This window comes from Eschrichtius robustus, chromosome 2, assembly GCF_028021215.1.
Source record: "Eschrichtius robustus isolate mEscRob2 chromosome 2, mEscRob2.pri, whole genome shotgun sequence".
Taxonomy (NCBI): domain Eukaryota; kingdom Metazoa; phylum Chordata; class Mammalia; order Artiodactyla; family Eschrichtiidae; genus Eschrichtius; species Eschrichtius robustus.
In genome coordinates, this window is record NC_090825.1 from 159,674,361 (window position 1) to 159,700,643 (window position 26,283).

The 26,283-nt window shown below is 44.0% G+C and overlaps 1 protein-coding gene across 1 annotated transcript in view; it reads right to left on the reverse strand.

Moving 5' to 3' along the window:
• COL23A1 (collagen type XXIII alpha 1 chain) overlaps positions 1–26,283 on the reverse strand; it is a 358,312-nt gene that overhangs the window by 312,614 nt on the left and 19,415 nt on the right. Inside the window, exon 2 of the mRNA XM_068534663.1 lies at positions 23,394–23,460. Within this exon, the coding sequence (XP_068390764.1) occupies positions 23,394–23,460 (67 nt within the window). The remainder of the gene's footprint in view (positions 1–23,393; positions 23,461–26,283) is intronic.

The window sequence follows — 26,283 nt, forward strand, 5'->3', positions numbered from 1 at the left end:
AATCTCCAAAATATATAAACAGCTCATGCAGCTCAATATTAAAAAAACAAACAAGCCAATCCAAAAATGGGCAGAAGACCTAAATAGACATTACTCCAAAGAAGACATACAGACGGCCAAGAAGCACATGAGAAACTGCTCAACATCACTATTAGAGAAATGCAAATCAAAACTACAATGAGGTATCACCTCACACCAGTTAGAATGGGCATCATCAGAAAATCTACAAACAACAAATGCTGGAGAGGGTGTGGAGAAAAGGGAACCCTCTTGCAATGTTGGTGGGAATGTAAATTGATACAGCAACTATGGAGAACAGTATGGAGGTTCCTTAAAAAACTAAGAAGAGAATTACCATATGACACAGCAATCCCACTACTGGGCATATACCCAGAGAAAACCGTAATTCAAAAAGACACATGCACCCCAGTGTTCATTTCAGCAGTATTTACAACAGCCAGGACCTGGAAGCAACCTAAATGCCCATCAATACATGAATGGATAAAGAAGATGTGGTACATATATACAATGCAATATTACTCAGCCATAAAAAGGAACGAAATTGGGTTATTTGTAGAAACGTGGATGGATCTAGAGACTGTCATACAGGTGAAGTAAGTCAGAAAGAGAAAAACAAATATCGTATATTAACGCACGTATGTGGAACCTAGAAAAATGGTACAGATGAACTGGTTTGCAGGGCAGAAATTGAGATACAGATGTAGAGAACAAACGTATGGACACCAAGGGGGGAAAGTTGGGGGGGTGGGATGAATTGGGAGATTGGGATTGACATATATACACTAATGTATAAAATGGATAACTAATAAGAACCTGCTGTATAAAAAAATAAATAAAATAAAGTTCAAAAAAAAAATGAAGCAGAGTCGTATAACTATTAAAACAATTTAATTAAGTTGTTTAAAACCTAAAGAAAATCCTAGGTCTGGATGTTTTCACTAGTGATTTCTTCTAAACATTTAAGAGCGAAGCAACACTAAATCTTACACTAATTCTTCTAGGTAACAGAAACCAGGGTAACATTTTCTAACTCATTTTACAAGACCAGCATAACCTTAATAACCAAAACCTGACAACAGAAGAAAGCAAAATTACAGAGCATCTCTCTATGAAGACAGATACAAAATCCCTAAACAAAATGTTGAATCCAGCAACATATTAAAATAATAGAGCCCCTCCAAGTGGGGTTTATTCTGGGGTAGTTAACATTTTAAAATCAATCATCATAATTCAGTGTTTTGACAGAAAAAAAGGGAGAAATATCATATGATCATCTCCTAAATGTACAAACATCACTTGACAAGTCTTAACACCCAATCATAACTTTTCTTAAAAAAAAAACCTCTCAGCAAACTAAGAAGAGAACTTATTTAATTTGATTGATATCTACAAAAACCTAAAGCAATGGTCATACTTAATGTTTCTTCTGACTTCACTTATGAAACCAGGATGCCTGCAATAGAATTGGTAATAATTCTCTTCAGCACACTGAAGGTCCTAGCCAAAGCAATGAGTAAAGTAAAAGAAATAAAAGGAATAAGAATAGGAAACAAATACAATTCTACTTATAGATGACATGATTGAAAATACACAAAAAATCTAAAAGACTATTAAACTATTAGAATTTAAAAGTGAAGTAGGGGGACTTACCTGGTGGTCCAGTCGGTAAGACTCTGAGTTCCCAATGCAGGGGGCCCGGGTTCAATCCCTTGTCGGGGAACTAGATTGTACATGCATGCCACAACTAAGAAGCCTGCATGCTGCAACTAAGAGTCTGCATGCCGCAACTAAGAAGCCCACATGCCACAACTAAACATGCCACAACGAAACATGCCGCAACGAAGATCCCACATGCTGCAACTAAGACCTGGTGCAGCCAAAATAAAAAAATAAATAAACAAACAAATAAATATTAAAAAAAGTGAAGTGGCAAAAACACTGAAAACAAGGGGAACATGAAAAATCATCAGCAACAAACAGAAAGCAAAGTTTTAAAATATTATCATTTAAAATAGCATCCAGGGCTTCCCTGGTGGCACAGTGGTTGAGAATCTGCCTGCCAATGCAGGGGACACGGGTTCGAGCCCTGGTCTGGGAAGATCCCACATGCCGCGGAGCAACTAGGCCCGTAAGCCACAATTACTGAGCCTGCGCGTCTGGAACCTGTGCTCCGCAACAGGAGAGGCCGCGATAGTGAGAGGCCCGCGCACCGCGATGAAGAGTGGCCCCCGCTTGCCACAACTAGAGAAAGCCCTCGCACAGAAACGAAGACCCAACACAGCCATAAATAAATAAATAAATAAATTAATTAATTAAAAAAATAAAAATTAAAAAATAAATAAATAAATAAAATAGCATCCAAAAAAACATTAAATTCCTAGGAATAAATGTAACATGTATAAGACCTCTACGCTCAAAACTATAAAATACTGTCAAATAAAATTACCCTGATAGAGCGATACAACATGTTGGTAAATTGAAGGCCTTGGTATTGTCAAGATGTCATTTCTTCCTAAATTATTATCAATATTCAGTGAATCTCATTCAAAGTCTCAGCAGGGTTGGGGTTTGTTGTTGTTTTGCTGTTGTTGTTATTTTAATAGAAATTTGCAAACAGGTTGTAAAAGTTGTATGAAAATGCAAAGGCCCAAGAATAGCAAAGGCAATTCTGCACAAAACACCACCTGATATCAACACTGAAGCTTTGGTAATTAAAATAATGTGGTAATCACACATGGATAGACAAATAGGATAATGGAGCAGAAAAGGCAGTCCAGACACAGACATGCACAGCCACCAGGATGGCTAAAACAAAACAGACAGAAAATGCCAAGTGTTGGTGAGGACATGGAGCACCTGGAATTCTGGAATTCTCATACTCGCTTGGTGGAACTATCACCTTCTTTGGAAAACGACATGGTACTAGTTACCAAAATTTAACATCTGTATACCTTATGCCCAGCGATGCCACTGTAAAGTATAAACACAACAGAAATGCATACATATGTTCCCCAAAACACATACACGATTGCTCATGACAGCACTGCCCATAATAGCCCCAAACTGGAAACAACCCAAATGCCCAACAATAATAAAATGAATAAATAAACGAACAATCCATCACTACATGCAGCAACATAGATAAATCCCATAACGCTCAACTAAAGACACAAAAGAATCTACAGTGTGTGATTCCATCCACATAAAGTTCAAAAACAGGCAAAGCAAGTCTATTATGTGAGAAACAGGGACAGTGGTTACCCTCAGGTAGCTGGGGGTCTCTAGACAGCAGTTCATGTGCTGTTTCTAGACCTGGACACAGGTGTGTTTTGGTTGTGGAAATTCATCAAGCTCTAAACTTAGGATATGTGCTCATGCCTGTAGTAAGTTCTATTTTGACAAAAAGTTAAAACAAATAATGAGGCAGACATCAGAGGTACATATATGTTGATGTTATAGTGACAAAAGCTCTTAATGGTTGCAGGGACACAATATTAAATGTGAGCAGATTCACTGCCTTTCTAGCACCTCCTGCAGAAGCCCCTGCACTTGCCCACTTGTGACCATGGCTTCAGATGGGCTGACCAGGAGACAGGACAGAAAGGCCAGGAGCAGAAGGAGCAGGAAACATACCGAGAGACTTTTATGCTGGAAAGAGTGAAAATGATTGGTGTGGAGGGAAATGTGGAAAAAGTCCAGAAAGGCAGGGGAGCAAAAAAAGACCAGAGTTCAGGGGATAGAGGAGGAAGAGAGGAAGGAGTGGGCTGAGAGCCACAGCAACCACCTTGAGTCACATCCTGGTGTTTATTTGAACAGGTTTCCAGATAAGAATGGTCCATGGGCCCCTGGAGCCCATTCAGGTTGGACTGACAGGGAACGGTACCCTCATACTGTGAAGTTAAAAAGAACTACAGGAGGAGGAGTCAGTATGGCGGTGTGGCAAGACGCGGAGATAGCATCTCCCCACAACTAGGGCGCCTGCAGGCCGCTGGTGGGGGACTCTGACGGCCAAGGAGACGGGAGGAACCCCAGAGTGAACCAGTAGGACGTAGGGGGACCGAGGGGGGAGGAGAAGTGGAGGCCAGACAAGATCGGAGCCCCTGAGGCCAGGGAGATCAGGAGAGGCAGGTGGGAGGGACTCTCCAGGAAGAGTGGGAGAGGAGCAGAGGGTCACTGCCTGGCCCACTTGGGCCGGGGAGCCTGCTGAACTCCCAAGCCGCTTTCCCTCCCTCCAAAGCCCCATCCAGGCTCCATGGGTCCTGCGGGCATAGGAGGGAGGCCAGGGAGATCAGAAGAGGCAAGTGGGAGAGGCCTTCCCAGACCCCAGACCGAAGGAGCAAGAGAGGAGAGGAGGGCTGTTTGCCCCACCCACTCGAGCCCAGGAAACCTTCTGGGCTGCCCTCTGAGACCAGGGTGGGGGGCATGCCTGAGCCCCTTCTGTTCCTTGAGCCTAAGCCCCACCCCTCACAGCCCCCAGGGCCTTTTCTAGCCCTGTGGGTCCTGAGCACTGGCCCCACCCACTGCCCAAACCTCGCCCTTGTTTAGGCGCTGCTCTCCACAGCCAAGGCCTCCCCCTCCAGTTTTTTTTTTTCTTCTCCCTCCTCCCCTTTTTTTACTATTGTGGTACTGATGTACCTTCTGGTTGTTGATTCATCTATATTTTTACTTTTACATTCTTTCTAACATATCTGTTAGTTTCCTAGTTTAATTTTATTTTTTACTTTGTTATTGTTCTCTCTTTTTTTTTTTTTTTGCCACCCCACATGGGAGCTCTGAGTCTGAACCACTGGACTAACAGAGAACCTCAGACCCCAGGGAATATTCATCAGAGTGAGGTTTCACAGAGTTCCTCATCTCAGCACCAAGACCCAGCTCTACCCAATAGCCTACAAACTCCAGTGTTGGGAGCCTCAGGCCAAACAACCAGTAAAACAGGAACACAATCCCACTCATTAAAAAAAAAATTGAGATGGCAAAAAAATATGTCACAGATGAAGGAGCAAGGTAAAAACCTACAAGACCAAATAAGTGAAGAGGAAATAGGCAATCTACCTGAAAAAGAATTCAGAGTAATGATAGTAAAGATGATCCAGAATCTCGGAAATACAGTGGAAGCACAGGTTGAGAATATACAAGAAATGTTTAACAAAGATCTGGAAGAACTAAAGAAAAAACAAACAGAGATGAACAACACAATGACTGAAATGAAAAAGACACCAGAAGGAATCAATAACAGAATAACGGAGGCAGAAGAATGAATAAGTGAGCTGGAAGACAAAATGGTGGAAATAACTGCCAAGGAGCAGAATAAAGAAAAAAGAATGAAAAGAATTGAAGACAATCTCAGAGACCTCTGGGACAACACTAAACGCACCAACATTTGAATTATAGGGGTCCCAGAAGAAGAAGAGAAAAAGAAAGGGTCTGAGAAAATATTTGAAGAGATTATAGTGGAAAACTTCCCTAACATGGGAAAGGAAATAGTCACCCAAGTCCAGGAAGCACAGAGAGTCCCATACAGGATAAACCCTAGAAAAACACACCAAGACACATATTAATCAAACTAACAAAAATTAAATTCAAAGAAAAAATATTAAAAGCAGCAAGGGAAAAACAAAAAATAACATACAAAGGAATCCCCGTAAGGTTATCAGCTGATTTTTCAGTGGAAACTCTGTAGGCCAGAAGGCAGTGTCAGGATATGTGATGGATAAGTGTCAGGGTAAGTGATGAAAGAGAAAAACCTATAACCAAGATTACTCTACCCAGCAAGGATCTCGTTCACATTCGATGGAGAAGTCAAAAGCTTTTCAGACAAACAAAAGCTAAGAGAATTCAGCACCACCAAACCACCTTTACAACAAATGCTAAAGAAACTTCTCTAAGCGGGAGACACAAGACAAGAAAAAGATCCACAAAAGCAAACCCAAAACAATTAAGAAAGTGGTAATAGGAACATACATGTTGATAATAACCTTGAATGTAAATGGATTAAGTGCCCCAACCAAAAGACACAGACTGGCTGAATGGATACAAAAACAAGACCCATATATACGCTGTCTACAAGAGACCCACTGCAAACCTAGGGACACCTACAGACTGAGAGTGAAGGGATGGAAAAAGATATTCCATGCAAATGGAAATCAAAAGACAGCTGGAGTAGCAATACTCATATCAGTAAAATAGACTTTAAAATAAAGAATGTTACAACAGACAAGGAAGGACGCTATATAATGATCAAAGGATCAATCCAAGAAGAAGATATAACAATTATAAATGTTTAAGCACCCAACATAGGAGCACCTCAATACATAAGGCAAATGCTAACAACCATGAAAGGAGAAATCAACAGTAACACAATAGTACTAGTAGTAATAGTAATAGTAGGGGACTTTAACGCCCCACTTACACCAAAGGACAGATCATCCAAACAGAAAATAAATAAGGAAACACAAGATTTAAATGACACAATAGACCAGATAGATCTAATTGATCTTTATAGAACATTCCACCCAGAAGTGGCAGAATACGCTTTCTTCTCAAGTGCACATGGAACATTCTCCAGGATAGATCACATCTTGGGTCACAAATCAAGCCTCGGAAAATTTAAGAAAATTGAAATCGTATCAAGCATCTTTTCTGACCACAGCGTTATGAGAATGGAAATCAATTACAGGAAAAAAAAACTGTAAAAAACACAAATACGTGGAGGCTAAACAGTGCGCTACTAAATAACCAAGAGATCACTGAGGAAATCAAAGAAGAAATAAAAAAATACCTAGAAACAAGTGACAACAAAAACACGATAACCCAAAACCTATGGGATGCAGCAAAAGCAGTTCTAAGAGGGAAGTTTATAGCAAATCAATCTCATCTCAAGAAAAAAGAAAAATCTCAAATAAACAACCTAACCCTACACTTAAAACAACCAGAGGAAGAAGAACAAAGAAACAAAGTCAGTAGAAGGAAAGAAATCAAAGATCAGAGCAGAAATAAATGAAACAGAAATGAAGAAAACAGGAGCAAAGATCAATAAAACTAAAAGCTGGTTCTTTGAGAAGATAAACAAAATTGATAAACCGTTAGCCAGACTCATCAAGAAAAAAAGGGAGAGGATGCAAATCAATAAAATTAGAAATGAAAAAGGAGAAATCACAACTGACACTGCAGAAATACAAAGGATTATAAGAGACTACTATAAACAACTATATACCAATAAAATGGACAACCACGAAGAAATGGCCAAATTCTTGGAAAGGTACAATTTTCCAAGACTGAACTGGAAGAATTAGAAAATATAAACACACCTATCACAAGTAATGAAATTGAAACCTTAGTTAAAAATCTTCCAACAAACAAAAGTCCAGGACCAGATGGCTTCACAGGCGAATTCTATCAAACATTTAGAGAAGAGCTAACACCGATCCTTCTCAAACTCCTCCAAAAAATTGCAGAGGGAGAAACACTCCCAAATTCATGCTACAAAGCCACCATCACCCTGACACCAAAACCAGAAAAAAATATCACAAAAAAAGAAAACTACAGACCAATATCACTGATGAACATAGATGCAAAAATCCTGAACAAAATGCTAGCAAACAGAATCCAACAGCACATTAAAAGGATCATGATCAAGTGGGCTTTATCCAAGGGATGCAAGGATTCTTCAATATACACAAATCAATGTGATACACCATATTAACAAATTGAAGAAGAAAAATCATATGATCATCTCAATAGATGCAGAAAAAGTTTTTGACAAAATTCAACACCCATTTATGATAAAAACTCTCCAGAAAGTGGACATACAGGGAACCTACCTCAACATAATAAAGGGCATATATGACAAACCCACAGCAAACATCATTCTCAATGGTGAAAAACCGACAGCATTTCCTCTAAGATCAGGAAAAAGAAAAGGTTGCCCACTCTCACTGCTATTATTCAACATAGTTTTGGAAGTTTTAGCCACAGCAATCAGAGAAGAAAAAGAAATAAAAGGAATCCAAATCAGAAAAGAAGTAAAACTGTCACTGTTTGCAGATGACATGATACTATACATAGAGAATCCTAAAGATGCCACCAGAAAACTACTAGAACTAATCAATGAATTTGGTAAGGTTGCAGGATACAAAATTAATGCACAGAAATCTCTGGTATTCCTATACACCAACAATGAAAAATCTGAAAGTGAAATTAAGAAAACACTCCCATTTACCATTGCAACAAAAAGAATAAAATGCCTAGGAATCAACCTGCCTAAGGAGGTGAAAGACTTGTACTCAGAAAACTATAAAACACTGATGAAAGAAATCAAAGATGACATAAACAGATGGAGAAATATACCATGTTCTTGGATTGGAAGAATCAACATTGTGAAAATGACTATACTACCCAAAGCAATCTACAGATTCAATGCAATCCCTATCAAACTACCAATGGCATTCTTCACAGAATTAGAACAAAAAACTTACAATTCGTATGGAAACACAAAAGACCCTGAATAGCCAAAGCAATCTTGAGAAAGAAAAATGGAGTTGGAGGAATCATGCTCCCAGACTTCAAACTATACCACAAAGCTACAGTAATCAAGACGGTATGGTACTGGCACAAAAACAGAAATATAGATCAATGGTACAAGATAGAATGCCCAGAGATCAACCCACACACATATGGGCACCTAATTTACAACAAAGGAGGCAAGAATATACAATGGAGAAAAGACAGCCTCTTCAATAAGTGGTGCTGGGAAAACTGGACAGCTATATGTAAAAGAATGAAATTAGAACACTACCTAACACCATACACAAAAATAAACTCCTAATGGATTAAAGACTTAAAGGTAAGACCAGACACTATAAAACTTTTAGAGGAAAACATAGGAAAAACACTCTTTATGTCAAATAAACCACAGCAAGATCTTTTTTGACCCACCTCCTAGAGTAACAGAAATAAAACCAAAAATAAACAAAAGGGACTTAATTAAACTTAAAAGCTTTGCACAGCAAAGGAAACCATAAACAAGACAAAAAGACATCCCTCAGAATGGGAGAAAATATTTGCAAATGAAACAACAGATAAAGGATTAATCTCCAAAATATACAAACAGCTCATGGAGCTCAATTTAAAAAAAACAAACAATCCAGTTAAAAAATGGTTGGAAGACCTAAATAGACATTTCACCAAGGAAGACATACAGATGGCCAAGAGGCACATGAAAAGATGCTCAACATCACTAATTATTAGAGAAATGCAAATCAAAACTACAATAAGGTATCACCTCATGCCGGTCAGAATGGCCATTATCAAAAAAGCTAGAAACAATAAACGCTGGAAAGGGTGTGGTGAAAAGGGAACCCTCTTACACTGTTGTTGGGAATGTAAATTGATACAACCACTATGGAGAACAGTATCGAGGTTCCTTAAAAAACTAAAAATAGAACTACCATATGACCCAGCAATCCCACTACTGGGCATATACCCTGAGAAAACCATAATTCAAAAAGAGACATGCACCACAATGTTCATTGCAGCGCTATTTACAATAGCCAGGACATGAAAGCAACCTAAATGTCCATCGACAGATGAATGAATAAAGAAGATGTGGCACATATATACAATGGAATATTACTCAGTCATAAAAAGAAATGAAATTGAGTTATTTGTACTGAGGTGGATGGACCTAGAGTCTGCCATACAGAGTGAAGTAAGTCAGAAAGAGAAAAACAAATACCGTATGCTAATGCATATATATGGAATCTAAAAAAAAAAGGTACTGATCAACCTAGTTCCAGGGCAGGAATAAAGAGGTAGACATAGAGAATGGACTTGATGACATGGGGTGGGAGGGTGAAGCTGGGGCGAAGTGAGAGTAGCATCAACATATATACACTACCGAATGTAAAATAGTTGGCTGGTGGGAAGCAGCAGCATAGCACAGGGAGATCGGCTCGGTGCTGTGCGATGACCTATAGGGGTGGGATAGGGAGGATGGGAGGGAGGCTCAAGAGGGAGGGGATATGGGGACATGTGTATGCATATGGCTGATTCGGTTTGTTGTGGAACAGAAACTAGCACAGTATTGTGAAGCAATTATACTCCAATAGAGATGTATTAAAAACAGAACAAAACAAAACAAAAAACTACAGAATACCTCACATTATTTTATTTCTATAAGAATTTAAATGTATGTATTTGTTGAAGCACAGAAAAAGGTCTGCAGAATGCAAACTAAACTGGTCAAATATTTACATCTAGAGCTCGGGATTGGACAGGGTAGTGAGGTGGGGGGTACAAGAGAGACTTTTTTTTGAGGAGAGGGATGGTAGGATAATTTTAAGAAGCATAGTTTGCTTGTATAATAATAATTTTTAAAAAATAAAAGGAGGACTGCTTGCTAAGAAGCCTGGAAGGGGGTGCCCTGTGGGAAGGTGGGGACCTTCAGGAAGAAGAAAATGGTGTGTTCTAGGTAGGAAACGAGCTTTTCTCAATAATCCTAAGAGAGGCCCTGGAGACCAACTGAGTCGGCCCTCAGAGGATTCTGGCTAGAGGATCTGGAACCTTCCCACAGCCAGCCCTGAGGGCTCAGAGTCCCTGCCCCCATGGGGACAGGACAGGTACACCGGGGTTCACGCATTGCTCCCCCACTTCTCCTCCCCTCCCTCACCCACCCCAATCTACCCTGCGTTCCCTACCCTCTCCCCCCTGAGTTCATCACCCTCCCCGCCCCGTGCCCCCACCCCTTCCTCCTCTTTTCTACACCCCCTTCCAGGAGTGAAGGGCCAGTGTCCAGGGTAACAGAACTCGACGCTCACAGACCCTCCACAACCCAGCCCCCGATGGAGCTCCTGGATCCCGAGGGGGAGGGGCAAGAGGAGAGGGAGCACCCTTCAGGGAGCAAACAGGCATGGGGCGGCCTGAAGGCACTACCCTGACCTCCTAGGAAGTTAGCCCAAGTCCTGTCTTGGGGGGTGGGGTGGTCACTCCTGGGCAGCTGCTCCTGGCCTTCCTCAGAGGCAGACCCCTGTCCTCTCAGAGCTCCCCTCCCCGCCACGCACACAGAAAGCGCTAAGACCACGCCCCCTCCCTGCAGGGTACTGTGAGGCCCACGGTCACAGCTAATAAATATGCTGCTCCTGGGCACAGCTGACCCTTCAGCAAGCACTTGGGCCAACACGGTCTGCCTCTATCCCCACCTGTGTGACAGTCAGTGCCAAGGACGGGGGTGACACCCAGGGGTAAAGTCACTGTCCAGTCCTTCTGTGGGTGGCACAGCCCATTCTCTGCTCTGCCTCCAGGTCACCCACTGCCGCCACCCATCCAGGGCCACATATGGTCTCATCTCTGCATTTTACTTTTTTTTTTTTTTTAATGTATTTATTTAATTTATTTTTGCCTGTGCTGGGACTTCATTGCTGCATGCGGGCCCCCTCCAGCTGCGGCGGGCGGGGGCCACTCCTCGCCACGGTGCGAGGTGGCAGCGGCGGTGGTGGCGGCAGTCCCCACCCCACCCCCGCAGAGCATGGGCTCCAGGCGCAGGGGCCTCAGCAGTTGCAGCACGCGGGCCCAGCAGCTGTGGCTAATGGGCTCCAGAGCGCAGGCTCAGTAGCCCTGACGCAGGGGCCCAGCCTCCGCGGATCGCGGGATCCTCCCCTACCAGGGCCCGAACCTGCATCCCCTGCACCGGCTGGCGGACTCCCAACCACTGCGCCACCAGGGAAGCCCCACCGGACCCATTGTGACATCAACTTGGGTCAAAACTCCATTTTCCGCTGACTCCATGAGCTCACATTCTGAGCACAGTCATACTTAGCGTCCCCAGGGATTAGGGTTAGCACAGAGCCAGTGTCCAATAATACTCTAAATGGCTGCCCTTTCCCCACTGCACAGCTACTCTTGTAAATGTTTGCATGTTCTCTTGGGAATCATCTCTGCATTTTAAAAGTACATTCTTCACAATGCACCACGAAGGCGTGTGCGCTTCTAATGGGGGAGCCGGCCCATCCTCCACACCATCCTTTGCTTTCTGGACTTTTCCTTAGAGCCCCCATTCCCCTCGGAGCCTTAGCCTCCAGTGCTTTGAATTTCTTCCTGTGCTAGCTTGTGAGTGGGCCACACAGGCTACTTCTAAAGAAATGACCAGACAACAGGCCACTTCAAGCCTAATTGTGTCATGAAAATCATGACCTCATAGGGAAGGCAGCTTGGCCGCATTCATCCTATTTCTAAAGGCAGGACTAAACAAAAATGTAAAATAACAGTGGATCAGGGCAGAAGAAGTCTTTGGTGGATCAGGAAGGAAACCCCAGGGCCACGCAAGAGAAAAGGGCTTCACCATGCTGCCTGCTCACAATCTACAAGGCAGCAGAGGGAATCCCAAGTTCAAGAGCTCCCGGAGGAGCCAGGAGTTGCTCTTTCTCCATCTTTGAGCAGAAGGTTCACTGGGGGATCCTGGCACTAAATGAACCAAGAGACTAAGCAGAAATGACATTCTTTTCTGCAGAGGAGGCAACAAAAGGAAAGGGCTGGGCTTGCTTACTAAGTACCCTCCCCCCCGCCCCCATAATAATGATCTGTGTCTGACTGTCACCTCCTGAGGACCACAGACCACTTTCCTTAGGGATAAATGAACAGACATTACGAGATGCCTAGGGTGTGCCAAGCACTTCCACATACACTTGTCTCAGGATATCCTCAAAACAAACCACCGAGGTACATAATGTTTTCCCATTTTACACACAAGGAGATGGAGAGTTTAAAGAATCAGGTCACTTGGGCGGCCACAGTTGGCATTCACTGCCAAGTCCACCTGTATCAAACCCAGACTCCCCTCCCCTACACTGTGCAGGATCCTGGCACCTGTGGGGGAGGTGCTCTTCCCTCTCAGCCCTGCCCTGGAAGCCACTGGCAGAGGAATGGGCACAGGGGTCAGACCTGCCCAGTAGGGCTCTCTCTTCTGAGACCCTGAACCTCAGGCAGAATGACACACCAAAAAACAGTTGGTGCAGACACATCCAAGAGACCTCTTACTCCCCAGGCGACTGCCCCTCCGTTCCTGCTGCCTAGATTCCTGGAACTGCCCCGCATCCTGTCCTTTCCCAGCCTCCTTCCTCAGCATGCATTTCGTTTCTGTGAACTCCCTATTCATCTCCTTTGCCCATTCTTCCACTAAAATATTTGACTTTTCCTTATTCTTTTGCAAAAGCACTTTATATCTCATGAATATTAACCATGTGCTTGTTATATACGCTAAATTTTTTTTCAGTTTGCCATTTATCTTTAAACGTTAAGGTGGAATTTTCTTTCTAGACAGAAAATTTAAGCTTTTAAGCTTAAAACATTTAAGAAAACATTTATTCTATAGCAGAGTTTTTCAACATTGGCACCATTGACAGTTGGGTGGGATAATTCTTTATGTTGGGGGCTCTCCAGTACATTGTAGAATGTTTAGTAGCATCCCTGGCCTCTACCCACTAGATGCCAGTGGCACCCCACCCCTCAAGATGAGACAAATCAAAAATGTCTCCAAACATTGCCAAAGTCCCCACAAGGCAAAATCATCCCTGGCTGAGAACTGCTGCTTTATGGTTTCTGACTTCAGTACCGAGCTTATAAAGTCTATTTCTACCTATAATTTAAAAAAGTGACCTGTTGTATTTTTGTCTTGCCTTCCATGGTTTTATTTTTCACATTTAAATCTTCAATCCATGTGGAATATACTTTGGCATAAGAAGAGAGCTAAGAAACAAAATATTATGACTGCATTGAACTTACCCCTGGGAAGAGGTGGTCCCACCATGTGAGTAGCTCTTGATATGCGAGACATTTAATAATCCCAATGTACAAAGTTATACGACACCTCACGGAGTGAAGAGTTGCACCTGTCATCCAACGGCTGGCATAGAGTTGGCCAAGATGGGATCTTCCCACAGCTTTGGGGAGTCTCTACTGGGTCTAAACCAGACGTGCTCAATAAATTTTGGGTGAGTGGGAATGTGTTTGCTAGTTGCTATTTTACCCTTTGCATAATCAACAACACCTTCTGAAACCAACAACACACCACTCTATTCTGGAGCCATCTGGAAAATTCTCAGTGATCTTCTGTTTTAGTAGAAAAAACAACAGCGTGAAAGGCTAACTTTGTATTTCATTGCCCTTGGTTTGAACTTTTGTGTACTTTCTAATAAATTTTTTAAAATATTAATTATCATTTTAAAAAATCCCATTAGATTTCTACAGAATTTAATGAATTCAATGAATATAGTGGGCTCCCTCTAGTGGTCACAAGAAAATCTCCAATTCCCAAAGGTCAATACATAACGTCTTGTAAAAGTCTATAATTTATATTCAGACTTCAATGCAAATTTTTGTGAACTTCCCCTTGCCAAAAAGTTACATGTAAGATTGGGAAAAAAGTTTATATATCAGTGCTAATAACTTCCTAATATGCAAATGGACATATGATAGCTATAAAACACAAAAACTTATCTGAAAGCAACAAATTTTGTTCTTCATGTTTTTTTTCCTTACAGTTCACTGAGAATGGCATGTGTGTAAGTGGTTTACTTTGTGTATCTAAGCATGTTAATATGTCTTCTTAATAAATATTCTGTATTGAAACAAAAACAAAAACAAAAAACAAACATCTTGAGCGCCCTCAAGACGTTTATTTACAGGACACAGTACATTTTACAATTAACAGGTTCAGAGTGGCTAGACGATGCCTTAAGAGAAGACTTCTAATTATTTTCTTCCATTCATCAGTGGGTCTACAAATTGGTTCATAAGGCCACTGTCCAAAACTATGCTTATCATCTTCCCTTCTAAATCCCTCTTTGGGGATTTCCTGTTTCTGTTCAGGATATCACCCTCCCCCGGGCTTCCAGCTTCGGGCACCTCTGTCCCCTCCTGTGCCCATCCATCCTGTTTGTGAGTTTTGTCCACCACATGGCCCAGTGCCTCTCACAGCTGTTCCCTGCCATCAATTCTCATGGCCCTCATTCAAGTTCTCATGACCTCTCCTCCAGGGCAGTCATTCAGCAAATATTTATCATCCCTTCTCCACATGCCCAGCACTGTTCTAGGCTCAGGGAACGCATTGGGGAACAAGAAAAGATTGTCCACATCCGGAGCGCCCTCTCAGTGGGCTTCTCTGCTGAAGCAAACCTGTGATCCAGTCCATCCTCCACGCTGTTTCTAGAGTCCTCCTCTTAAAGCTGAACTCTACTCACATACCTTCAACGGTGTCCCATGGAATGAAGCTCACATCCCTCCATAATCAAGGCCCACCCTCACCTCTCATTATCACCTTCCAACCAAACAGAGCTCCCTGACACTCCCAGAGCTCCCCTCTGCCTCTGCTCAGTATGCCAGGTCTTGTGGAATGTGTCCCCCATCCCAGCTGGTTAAGATGCCAACCAGTCTTCAAAACCCTGCCCAACTGTCATCTTCCCCCACCCAGGTCTCCTTGATCTGAGGTGATCTCTCCCTCCTTTCAATTTCTGTGGGACTTTTTTCTTAGGATTCTTCCCATTCTCAATATAGTATGGTTCCTGTATGTGTGCCATCATCCTCTAACAACTGGGTCCGCAATTCCTCTAACAATCTTAGTCAATATCACCCACAGGACAAGCGCAAAATAGGGTAGAAATGAATGTATGAACGAATGAATGAATTCTCCAGAGAATTCTGGCCAAAAAAAAAAAAAAATCAGACACACAAATTATCTTCTTCAACTTTGTACAGTCTGACATAATGGGATAAACTGCCATTAAGCTACTTAGTTTTACCATAAACGCAAGTCAACTAGAATTTAACACATTAAAAAAAGTATCATTAAAAAAAATCTACAAATAAGAAATAACTCAAAGTAGGATAACCATTTTTTGCTTCAACGTAGTAAGAAAGCACCCCCCAACCCCCACCCCGCCACCCTAAGCAAATTCCTAAACCAACAAATACAGTAAACAGGCTGAATAGAGTAACTGACCATTTCTGTTCCACTCTGCAACATTCGCCATAAACTGTCAATGAAATGTATCAGGTTCTGTATCATTTCCACATTGTATTTCATGTTCTCCTAGGCAGAGTTTCACTCCTCTGCTCAAACTTCCAAACATTTTCACAGAGCAGCGAATTTCTAACTCTGATAAATCTGTTTATTAATTTCTGGAAAGTCACCCTACACTGCAAGCACAGTCCCTATCATTTGGAAACCACACGCCATGTCTCTGGGATATTATGCAAGAACACAAAAAGGCACAAAAAGGAAATGAAAAGTTCCTAATACTCTCCAGCGCAGGTTGAGCCCAGTTAGAAACCAGTGCAAACTGTGCAAAGGGGCAGAGCCCCCGGTTTTGCATGATGAGGCCTTCCGGATGCCATTAGTGGCTGACGAGAGTTCACAGGCCACACGTTTTCTTTTCCTTTCCGGTTCCCTCACTTCTGGGCTCTGTCACCAGCATTTTCTCACCCACATCCCAGAAGAACGTGCCAAGGAAGTCTGCCAGGCCTTTGTTCTTTCCCTCCAGGATATTCCCAGCCAACCGCCAACTCTGAATCGCCTCCTCCCTACCTCTCTGGCAGCCCTGGCAACAATCAGGAAGGTAACAGGCTGCACACAGTGAGTCTGGACTGGCCTGGGGGCAAGGGATCTGGGTTCCTGGTAACCACTAACTCACTTTCAGGAAGCAGTGCCAGGCCCTGTTACAAACTCTCTACAAGCTCATTCAATCCTCGCACGATTCTATGAGGTAGGTACACCGGGAGGATAAGTTCGAGGTCATGGAGTTGGTAAGGGACAAAGAATTTGTTCTTTGTTTTTTAATTTATTTATTTTTGGCTGCACTGGGTCTTCATTGCTGCATGTGGGCTTTCTCTAGTTGCAGCGAGCGGGGGCTACTCTTCGCTGCGGTGCATGGGCTTCTCATTGCAGTGGCTTCTCTTGTTGCGGAGCATGGGCTCTAGGCGCGCAGGCTTCAGTAGTTGTGGCTCGCGGGCTCTAGAGCGCAGGCTCAGTAGTTGTGGCGCACGGGCTTAGTTGCTCCGCGGCATGTGGGATCTTCCTGGGCCAGGGATCGAACCTGTGTCCCCTGCATTGGCAGGCGGATTCCCAACCACTGCGCCACCAAGGAAGTCTGGGACAAAGAATTTGAATCAGGCAGTCTGGGTCCAAAATTCAAGTGCTTAATCACTGAGCTGCACTGTCTGTCAGACCAGCTCAACAGAGGGAAAAGACTTATGTGCTTGAAGTGGAGGCAAGCCTCTGGTCAAACTCAGGGTCTGTCCATAGTCCCTGCTTAGGACCACCTGGACATGTCTGGCCAGCTGCCCCCAGAGCCGGACTGAAGTGGTCATCTATTATTTATGTCTGCCCAGCTGCATCCCTTTTCTCTTTTTCTGGGAATAGCACCCTACTTTTTCTTGAGGTAACCACCCTTCCCCACTCTCAGCCTACATGATTCTGGTAGTGTCAACCCTCCCCCACAACAGCCTCCCCCCAGGTCCAAGACCTGTCACATGACCCAGACCTGGCCAATCAATGTGTCCCATCCTCCAGGCACAGCAATTAGTACAGGGAGAGGCATCTGCCCCAAGCCAGGCAAATCAGGGTCAATGCTGGGATTTCTTCTTTAATCGCGGTAAAATACAGACAAAATTTAAATACCATTTTAACCATTTAAAAGTGCACAATTTCATGGCATTTAGTACCTTCACAATGTTGTATAACCATCGCCACTATCCATTTTCCAGAACTTTTCCATCTTTCCAAACAGAAACTCTGTACCCAGCAACAATAACTCTCTGTATTAGTCTGCTTGGCCTGCCAAAACTAAGTACCATAGTTTGGGTGGCTTAAACAACAGAAATCTATTTTCTCACAATTCTGGAGGTTATAAGTCAGAGATCAAGATGTCAGCAGGGTTGGTTTCTTCTGAGGCCTCTCTCCCTGGCTTGTAGATGGCCGTCTTCTCCCTGACTTCATGTCATCTTCCCTCTGTGTGTGTCTGTGTCCTAATCTCCTCTTCTTATAAGGACACCAGTCATAGTGGATGAGGGCCCACCCTAATGGCCTCACTTTACCTTATTTACCTCTTTAAAGACCCTATCTCAAATACAGTCACATTCTGAGGTACTGGGTGGGGGTTAAGACGTCAACATATGAATTGGGGGGGGGATACAATTCAGCCCATAACACTCCCCATTCCCCAATGCTGACACCTTTGAGAAAGGGGAGTGCTCTATCTGCTGGGGTTCCTGAGAAGGTCTGATATACTGCTGGGGCTGTTGGTGGCCACTTTCCCACCCCAAGGAGACAGTGTCTGAAAATGACTCAGGGAAGAGCTGAGAGGCGGAGAGAGACCCCTGAGCCCAGACATACCTGAATCTGGCTCTACCTCTGACCTCTCTATTCCAGTAGTGTAAGCTAGTAAGTTTCCTTTTTGTTTATTTTATTAATGTAATTAAAAGAGTTAGTTAACATAAGGAGCTTTTACACCAGAATGGCCCATATCTCCAGGATGTGCAGGATGTGTCCACTCTGCAGCTGTTTAAGCAGCAGAGTCAAATCCAAACCTCTCAGGCTCCAGGGTGCTGGCCCCGACCCGTCCCTTGGGATGCTCACATGTTCACAGCACAGTGGGGACTGGGTCATGCCCGAGTCTCCCACAGAGCAGACTTCGGGGCCACCCCCTGCAACATTCCAGAATTGCTGCTCTGGTGGTGGCTCCCCAAACAGACTGAGGGCTCCTATCCTTTCAGCCCAGTGACCCAAAGCCCTGCAGCAGTGCCTGGCTCATGATGGGCTTCAGTACAGAGCATGAGGAAGGCAGGGAACGGGGCAAGACAACAGTCCTCCTTCCCTCCAACAGATCCCTGAAGGACAGTCTGTAAGAACACAGGATGGGAAACAATTCAAACGTCCTTGAGGTGGGGACTGGCCAGGTACCTCACAGGACAGCCCAACAGGATTTTGTCTTTTAACCCAAAACAAGGTAAGACCTGCTCTCTGATACATGGAATGATTCAGACCATCTCAGAGGGAAACTGCAAACTGAGAAAGCAACACAGGGACAACAACATATGACACCATTTGTGTAAAACCAGGAGGGGAGCTTCTCAATGAAATGTATCTAAATGACCTCAAAAACCTCAAAAAACTGTCCAACACCATAGCCACCAGACACATGTGGCAATTTAAATTAAGATTAAATAAAATTTTTTTTTATTGAAGTAGAGTTGATTTACTAAGTTGTGCCAATCTCTGCTGTAGAGCAAAGTGACTCAGTTATACACATGCATACATTCTTTTTTAATATTCTTTTCCATTATGGTTTATCACATGATACTGAATATAGTTCCCTGTGCTTCACATTAGGACCTTGCTGTTTATCCATTCTAAATTAAACAAAAATTTAAAATTCAGTTTGTCAGTCGCACTAGCCATGTTTCAGGGGCTTGGTAGCCCCACATGGCTAGTAGTGGCTGCTGGATTAGCGGAGAGATAGAATATTTCCATCATCACAGAAAGTTCTATTGGAAAGGACTGCTCAGAAGGACATCAGCAAATGGGTAAAGGGCCCCTGGAAAGAGGAGCAGGAGAACCGGGGGAGAGGAGGGGAGGGGAATTATTTTTCACATGTAATCTTTTGTAGTACTTGAATCTTTCATCATTTATTATTTCCTATTTAAAAATAAACATTTTAAAACTTTAAACACATTTTAAAACATTTAAGTACATAAGTAACATAAGAAGAGAAGACGTTGGAATCCCCAGGGACATGGGTAAGCCACATGAATCTACAGCCCGGAGTTCTCCGCTGAAGGAAGAGAAGTCTCTTCTGAGGCAGGTGTATGAGGAAGAGCAGCATGAGGGGGGCTCCCAGGTGGCAGCCCCACACACCTGATTCAGACCTGGTGGTGTAGGAAGTTCCTATGTCCCCCACATTTTGATTATCTCAGCAACCTTATAATTAGGGTGATTAATGGTCCCATTTATTTTAGTTTCCTAAGGCTGCCACAACAAATGATCACACACTAGGTGACTTAACATGACAGAAACCTATTGTCTCACAATTCTGGAGACCAGAAGTCCAAAGCCAAGGTGTTGGCAGGGCTGGTTCCTTCTGAAAGCTCTTAAGGAGAATCCCTTCCACGCCCCTCTCCAGCTTCTGTGGCTGCCGGCAATCCGGGGTGTTCTTAGGTTTGTAGATGCATCACTCTGGCCTCTGCCTCTGCCTTCCCATGGTCTTCTCCTCTGGGTGTCTCTGTGTCTCAAATCTCTTACCTCTGACTCTTACAAGGACACTCATCATTGGATTTAGGGCCTACCCTAAACCCTGGATGATCTCATCTCAAGATCCTTAAATTAATTATGTCTGCAAAGACCCTATTTCCACATAAGGCCACATTTACAAATACCAGGGGTTAGGACTGGGACATATCTTTCGGGGGGGACACAATTCAACTCACTATACCGTTTTATAGACAAGGAGTTCAACGTTCAAGGTCCTCTCACTTGCTTGAGGTCACAGGGCTAGTTCAGAGCACAGCTCTGCCAGTCCTCCCACCACTGACTCCAGCAAGAGAAGAATCTTGACCTTCCAGCCTGAAGCCTGCCCCTCCCTTCAGCCTCAGAGCTCCCCGATCACCCACTTCACAATGGGTAACACACACAGAAGAGCCGCCCCCTTCTCTGGCCTCGCTTATCTGTCTTGCTGCATCCTAGGATCCGACAAAAGGTTACACTGTCCTCTGGGCCGTGGGAAGGAACTGGGCTAGGGGGATCTGCGGGTATCTCAGATGAGATGGGGTATCTCAAATGAGGGTGGTCTGCGTGTCCAGACTCCAAAAGTCTGCAGGGCAGATCAGAGCCAGGGAGAAAGGGAATGAGTTAAGGCTTCTGGTGTTGGAGAAAAAGCCCTCTGTGCTTTTTATGGCAGAGGAGAATGTGCCAGCCTATAGGGTTTTGCACTGATAAAGGGCTCTAGTCTAAAGTGCTCAAGTGAGTTCTCCAGCTCAAGGTGACAGGAGAGAAAGAGCAGATGTGGATATGGGTGTGCACTGGGGCCTGGCAGAGGCTGCGGTGCTACACCCCCTGGGCCACGCTGACCATACCTGCCACGACAGCCTGATCACAGCCACAAGCCCCTCAGACAACGACAGCACAGCACTGACCGCTGGGCACCCCCAGAGAGGAGGGCAGGTGACCTGCCCTCCTCTCAGTGGAACTGAGGGTTCTGATCAGGCTTCTGGCCTCCATGGTCATCCCCGAGGCCTTCTTGACACCTCTCCTAGTGGGTCAAGAGATCTCGAGGGAAGACAGACACAAGACTATCTCCAGGTCCTGGGCTTTGTATTTCCTCCATGACATCAAAAAGCCTACAGAGCCCACTCCAGTATTGGTATCATTTATTAACACAAACAGTAAGTGGCTGACCAGGATTTGGACCTGGTCTGGGTTTATTCAGGAGCTCCGTGTAACCTCACTGCCACCTCCTCCCTCTCCATCTATCATCTGTATTGGTGGTTTTCAAACTTTCAGTCAGCAACCCATAGCAAGGAACCCGTTTCACACTGCCATTTACAAATATAAATAGCTGACACAAAATCTTCACTCCAATATTTTTTATTCCAGTCTCTGCTAGTTCAAAATTTCAGAATGCTGGCTGCAACCCACATAACTGATTTCATGTTTCATAAATGTGTTGTGACTCCCAGGTTTGTTTGTTTGTTTGGCCACGCCGCTCGGCGTGTGGGATCTTAGTTCCCCAACCAGGGATTGAACCCGGGGCCTTGGCAGTGAGAGTGTAGAGTCCTAACCACTGGACTGCCAGGGAATTCCCAGTGACTCCCAGTTTTAAAAACCCTCATCTACATAACTCACATGAATTTACAACCATTCAATTACTCAGAAAGAAAGAGCAGGGGAGGAGCAAGAAGAATTGTTTTATACATTTTGCAGATCAGCCAAAAATTCATTGGTGGAACTGAATTTTTTCCCCCATTGAATTGCAATTTCTGACTTCCTGATCTGCTCATGATGTCATTACTTATCATGTCCTTTTCCCTCCTATTAAAACCTCAGAGTTCCTATGAAAGGCTAGCTCAAGCTCGACTGTAAAATCCTCTCTCGCTGAGTCCCCAGAGACTGAATTTTCACTGATCACAGCCACAAGCCCCTCGGACAACTACAGCATAGCACTGACTGCTGGGCACCCCCAGAGAGGACGGCAGGTCACCTGCCCTCCTCTCAGTGGAACTGAGGGTTCTGACCAGGCTTTTGGCCTCCATGGTCATTCCAGAGGCCTTCTTGACACCTCTCCGAGTGGGTCAAGAGACCTCGAGGGAAGACAGACACAAGACTATCTCCAGGTCCTGGGCTTTGTATTTCCTCCATGACATCAAAAAGCCTACAGAGCCCAAAGATGGGTCCACCTTTGCACAAATCTCAGGGCATCTCCCAATGTGGAGATGTTAACCGTCAGTAAGCTTGGTTTCTGGACCAGGTGAAGTGGTTTCGGAAATGCCAGACAACTTGGCTAATGGAAGGCATGACAGCAAGGAACAGGGCCCCTGGGTTCAGCTCCCATGTTCTCTCACCTCGTCCGGCATGGTGGGTCATCTGGGAATTGTTACAATTTTCCACTCATTCACTGGTATTACATACTGTTCTATGAGAGGATAATTCTAACCCTGAAAACACTGGGGCTGAGACTACACCCCTAAATTCTCAGTCATAATACGTGCAAAGCTCCAATGAGGACAACTGGAAGACCGATATGAATCAGGATTTGAGCCACATGGATTAGGAACCAACAAATCCTCAATTCTAGTCACAGCCGTCCTGGTCTACACCATCAAAACCCAAGACACATGATTATTTGAACAAATCAGACCATGTTTCCTGCTCCTTTCCTCTACCTCCACCAAAGAAATGAAAACCAAAAAAAACTATATTTGCCAGATTATTCCTCTACCCACCACCCCTCATGTTCAAAACAGAGCTAGGGTCACAATGTTAACACTGTTTGGATGGTTCATGTCTGTTTCTCCATCTTTAAGAGGGGATGGCTGCCACTTTCCTAGCATCTAAGCCTTTATTGTTAAGTCATCTCGAAGAGTTGCTTAGCTCCTCCACCAATACCCATCCCCATCAAACCAAGTCAGTTAATTTTGCCGGAATCTTTAATGACACACATACCAGGCAAGATGATGTAGGAAGAAAGGCCCCAGGACAGTCCACAAGGTACCACAGACAGCCTGAAACCCACGGTGATTCTCTTGACCATGGCCTTGGCAGTTTCGGGTAGACAGGAGAGAGAAGACCAGGCCCATGGAAGTCAGGAGCCAGCAACGATTGAACATCCACTTACCTGGGGGACAGACACAGTCCGTCGGTGCTTCTCGAACTGTCCGGAGCTTGACTGGTCCCTCCATCTTCTGAACCAGGAAGAAAAGGGGGGAAAAAATAAGGATGAGTTTTGGAGCGGAGAGGGGTAGAAGTGGAAAAACAGCAAAAACCAACATATTTGAAAGATCTACAGTGGTGGTGTTGGTGCTTTCAAGAACAGTTTTTAAAAGGTCATTAAATTCTACAGGCAGTTTTAGAATGGGAGGAGAAACAGAAATAAACATTAAGCAATTACTTGGGAGTCCCTGAATAGAAGATGAAAGGCTTCTGCTTTGTTAACAACACTTTCAAATACAAATCCAGGAATGACAAACGGACCCAGTAGTCCCTGGCATGAAGATAGGAGGGCAGAGCAGAGGGAGGCCAGGTAGGGCCAAACAAAACTTGCTCTTGAACATCTTTCCCTGCTCCGGAGACCACCCCTATCCAACCCCAAGGAGCCCCAGAGGCCCCTTGGCTGCAGCCCCTCCCAGCCCACTGGCTTCAGACCCAATGGCCCAGGGCTAATCCACCCTGATGACATTTTCCTTTCTTCTTACCAGTGGGGATCCTTGGCCTAGAAAATTTAGTTCAGTACAATTTAACAAGAATCTCTACACATGCCCAGCCCTGTGCTAGATTTGGGTGAAGGGAAAAGAACTACCACAGAAATGTAGTCAAAAGTCACAGCTCTGCTATTATGACAACTCACAGTACAGCCCTGGCATAATGACCTCCTGATGTGACACTCGGGTAACCTCTGAGGCCTGAATTATTGTCCCTGCCTCACAGACAGGGGATAAAAACTTGGAAAAAATAAGAAATTAATCCCCAATTCCAAATCTAGGTTTAGGGGAGTGAAGCAATTGGCCCACAATCCCCAAACTAGCCAAGACTTGAGTCCTGACAAGAATATACAAAGCATTAACCTTTCTCTAGGAAAAAACAAAACAAAAACGAAAAACAAAAAAACTTCCTAAAAGCAAAACAAAGCAAATCCCAAATGTGTTAACTTGAGTTAAAAATGCATACTACCACTAAAAGGGTTACTTAAGGTTTAAACCTAAAAATGTAATTTTTCTCAATAAAAAACATAGTAAAAATGCAAATACAAATACCTGGAAAATAGCACGGCAAACAAACAAAAATGTAATTTTTAAGTCACTGTTTTAGAGGAGGTGAGAAGGGCACTCTCAGTCTTGAGCCCTTGATCACCAAGCCTGGAATTTTCACATAAGAAGGGGCTGAACAGGGAATTCCCTGGAGATCCAGTGGTTATAACGGACTCCACGCTGAGGGCCTGGGTTCAGTCGCTGAGCAGGGAACTAGGATTCCCATAAGCCGTGCGGCACGGCCATGAATAAATAAATAAGGAAGGAAGGAAGTAAGTAAGAAAATAAATAAATAAATAAGAATGGGCTGAACAGCCCAGGACCAGGAGCCTGAAATAAAAAACGTAACCAGGGGAGGCTCTGGCCCCTGCAAAGTACTTCCAAGTTCCACCTCCACTCCAATCTGCCAGCCTTGCCCTCACTTTCCAGATGGGCCACAGAGGCTGATACTGACAAGAGATGGAGTTAAGGCCAAGGTTTTAGAGAACTGGAGGATGTACGATTTTGAACCCTGTGGTGGAGGTATTTGTGAAAGCAGTACCACAACAGAACTTTTCTATCCTCCCCACACCTCTTAAACCCCCGCAAGGCCTCGGCTTGTCCCAGAAATCAGAACCTGCCTAGGCCTCTTGGCCCGGGCTCTCAGCTCCTGTCCAGACCCACACCTGCCACTCACTGCTGCTTAAGCCTGGGGCACTCTTCCCTAGAACTGCCCACCGGGCCCAGAGCCACCCTGCGAGCAGTCTGGGCTGGCCCAGAGCCTCCAGAGATCCCCCCGCAGCTGCCACAGGCTCCTACCAGGTGGGTGAGAGCACAGCAGCAGCAGATACCACCCCCACCCCCACCCGACCCCAGGCCATGTGCACTGGAGTCTGGAGCCACCCAGCCATGCCCGTCCTTACTGAACTGGAACGCTGCAGTAGGTGCCCGCGATGCAGGTGTGAGCAGGACCTCAGAACTCACTTTTCCCCCATTGTACTTGCAGGTACTATTACAGATTTCAAAATTCACTTGGAAAAAGAATCCAGCCTTCTAGTTTAAGCCAGTCAATTTGTATGAGAAGCTCTCATCTGTTTTTATCATTTCTAGAAAGACTAGAAGCTACGCTAATTTCCTTTTTTAAAAAAAATAACAAAAGCATTTAATGGTAAAAAACAATTCACTTTCAACAAGTGCTATCACATCTGGGCGGGTCCCCTAAGGGGAAGGGGGCTTTATCAAATACTGATAGGAAACACAATTACTTTTAAGCTACTCTTATCTTCAAACAAAAACTAAACAGAAAACTATTCAAGAAAGGGAAAAACGTATTGTTAATGCTAGTGGATGGGATCATAAATAACTGATTGAGTTTTTGTTTCGTTATTTATTCTAACTCCTTTTATGCATTTGTTTTTCTGGATTATATAGTGAATCTGCAAAGTTTTATCTTAGTCCTCTATCTTCCCCACCCCCCACCCCCCCCAACTCTGGAGTTGAAACGTCCCTACTAGGAACACAAAGTGAAATGTCTGTATTAGAAACCTAGTCCCGCGATCTTTATTTCCATGCCTTTATTATTTTTTTTAATTCTAAGAAAATATTCTTTTGTGTCCTGGTTTGTAAAAATGATTCAAAAGCCTCAACTTTTTACATTCAATTATCTGGCAGCACCCCTAGCATCTGCAAACAATATGGTCCTGGTTTTACATATGCAAACAAGTCCTGACTCCTAAAGTAAATAAAGAATGAGTTTCTGAGAAATGACCGGAGACTTTGGGA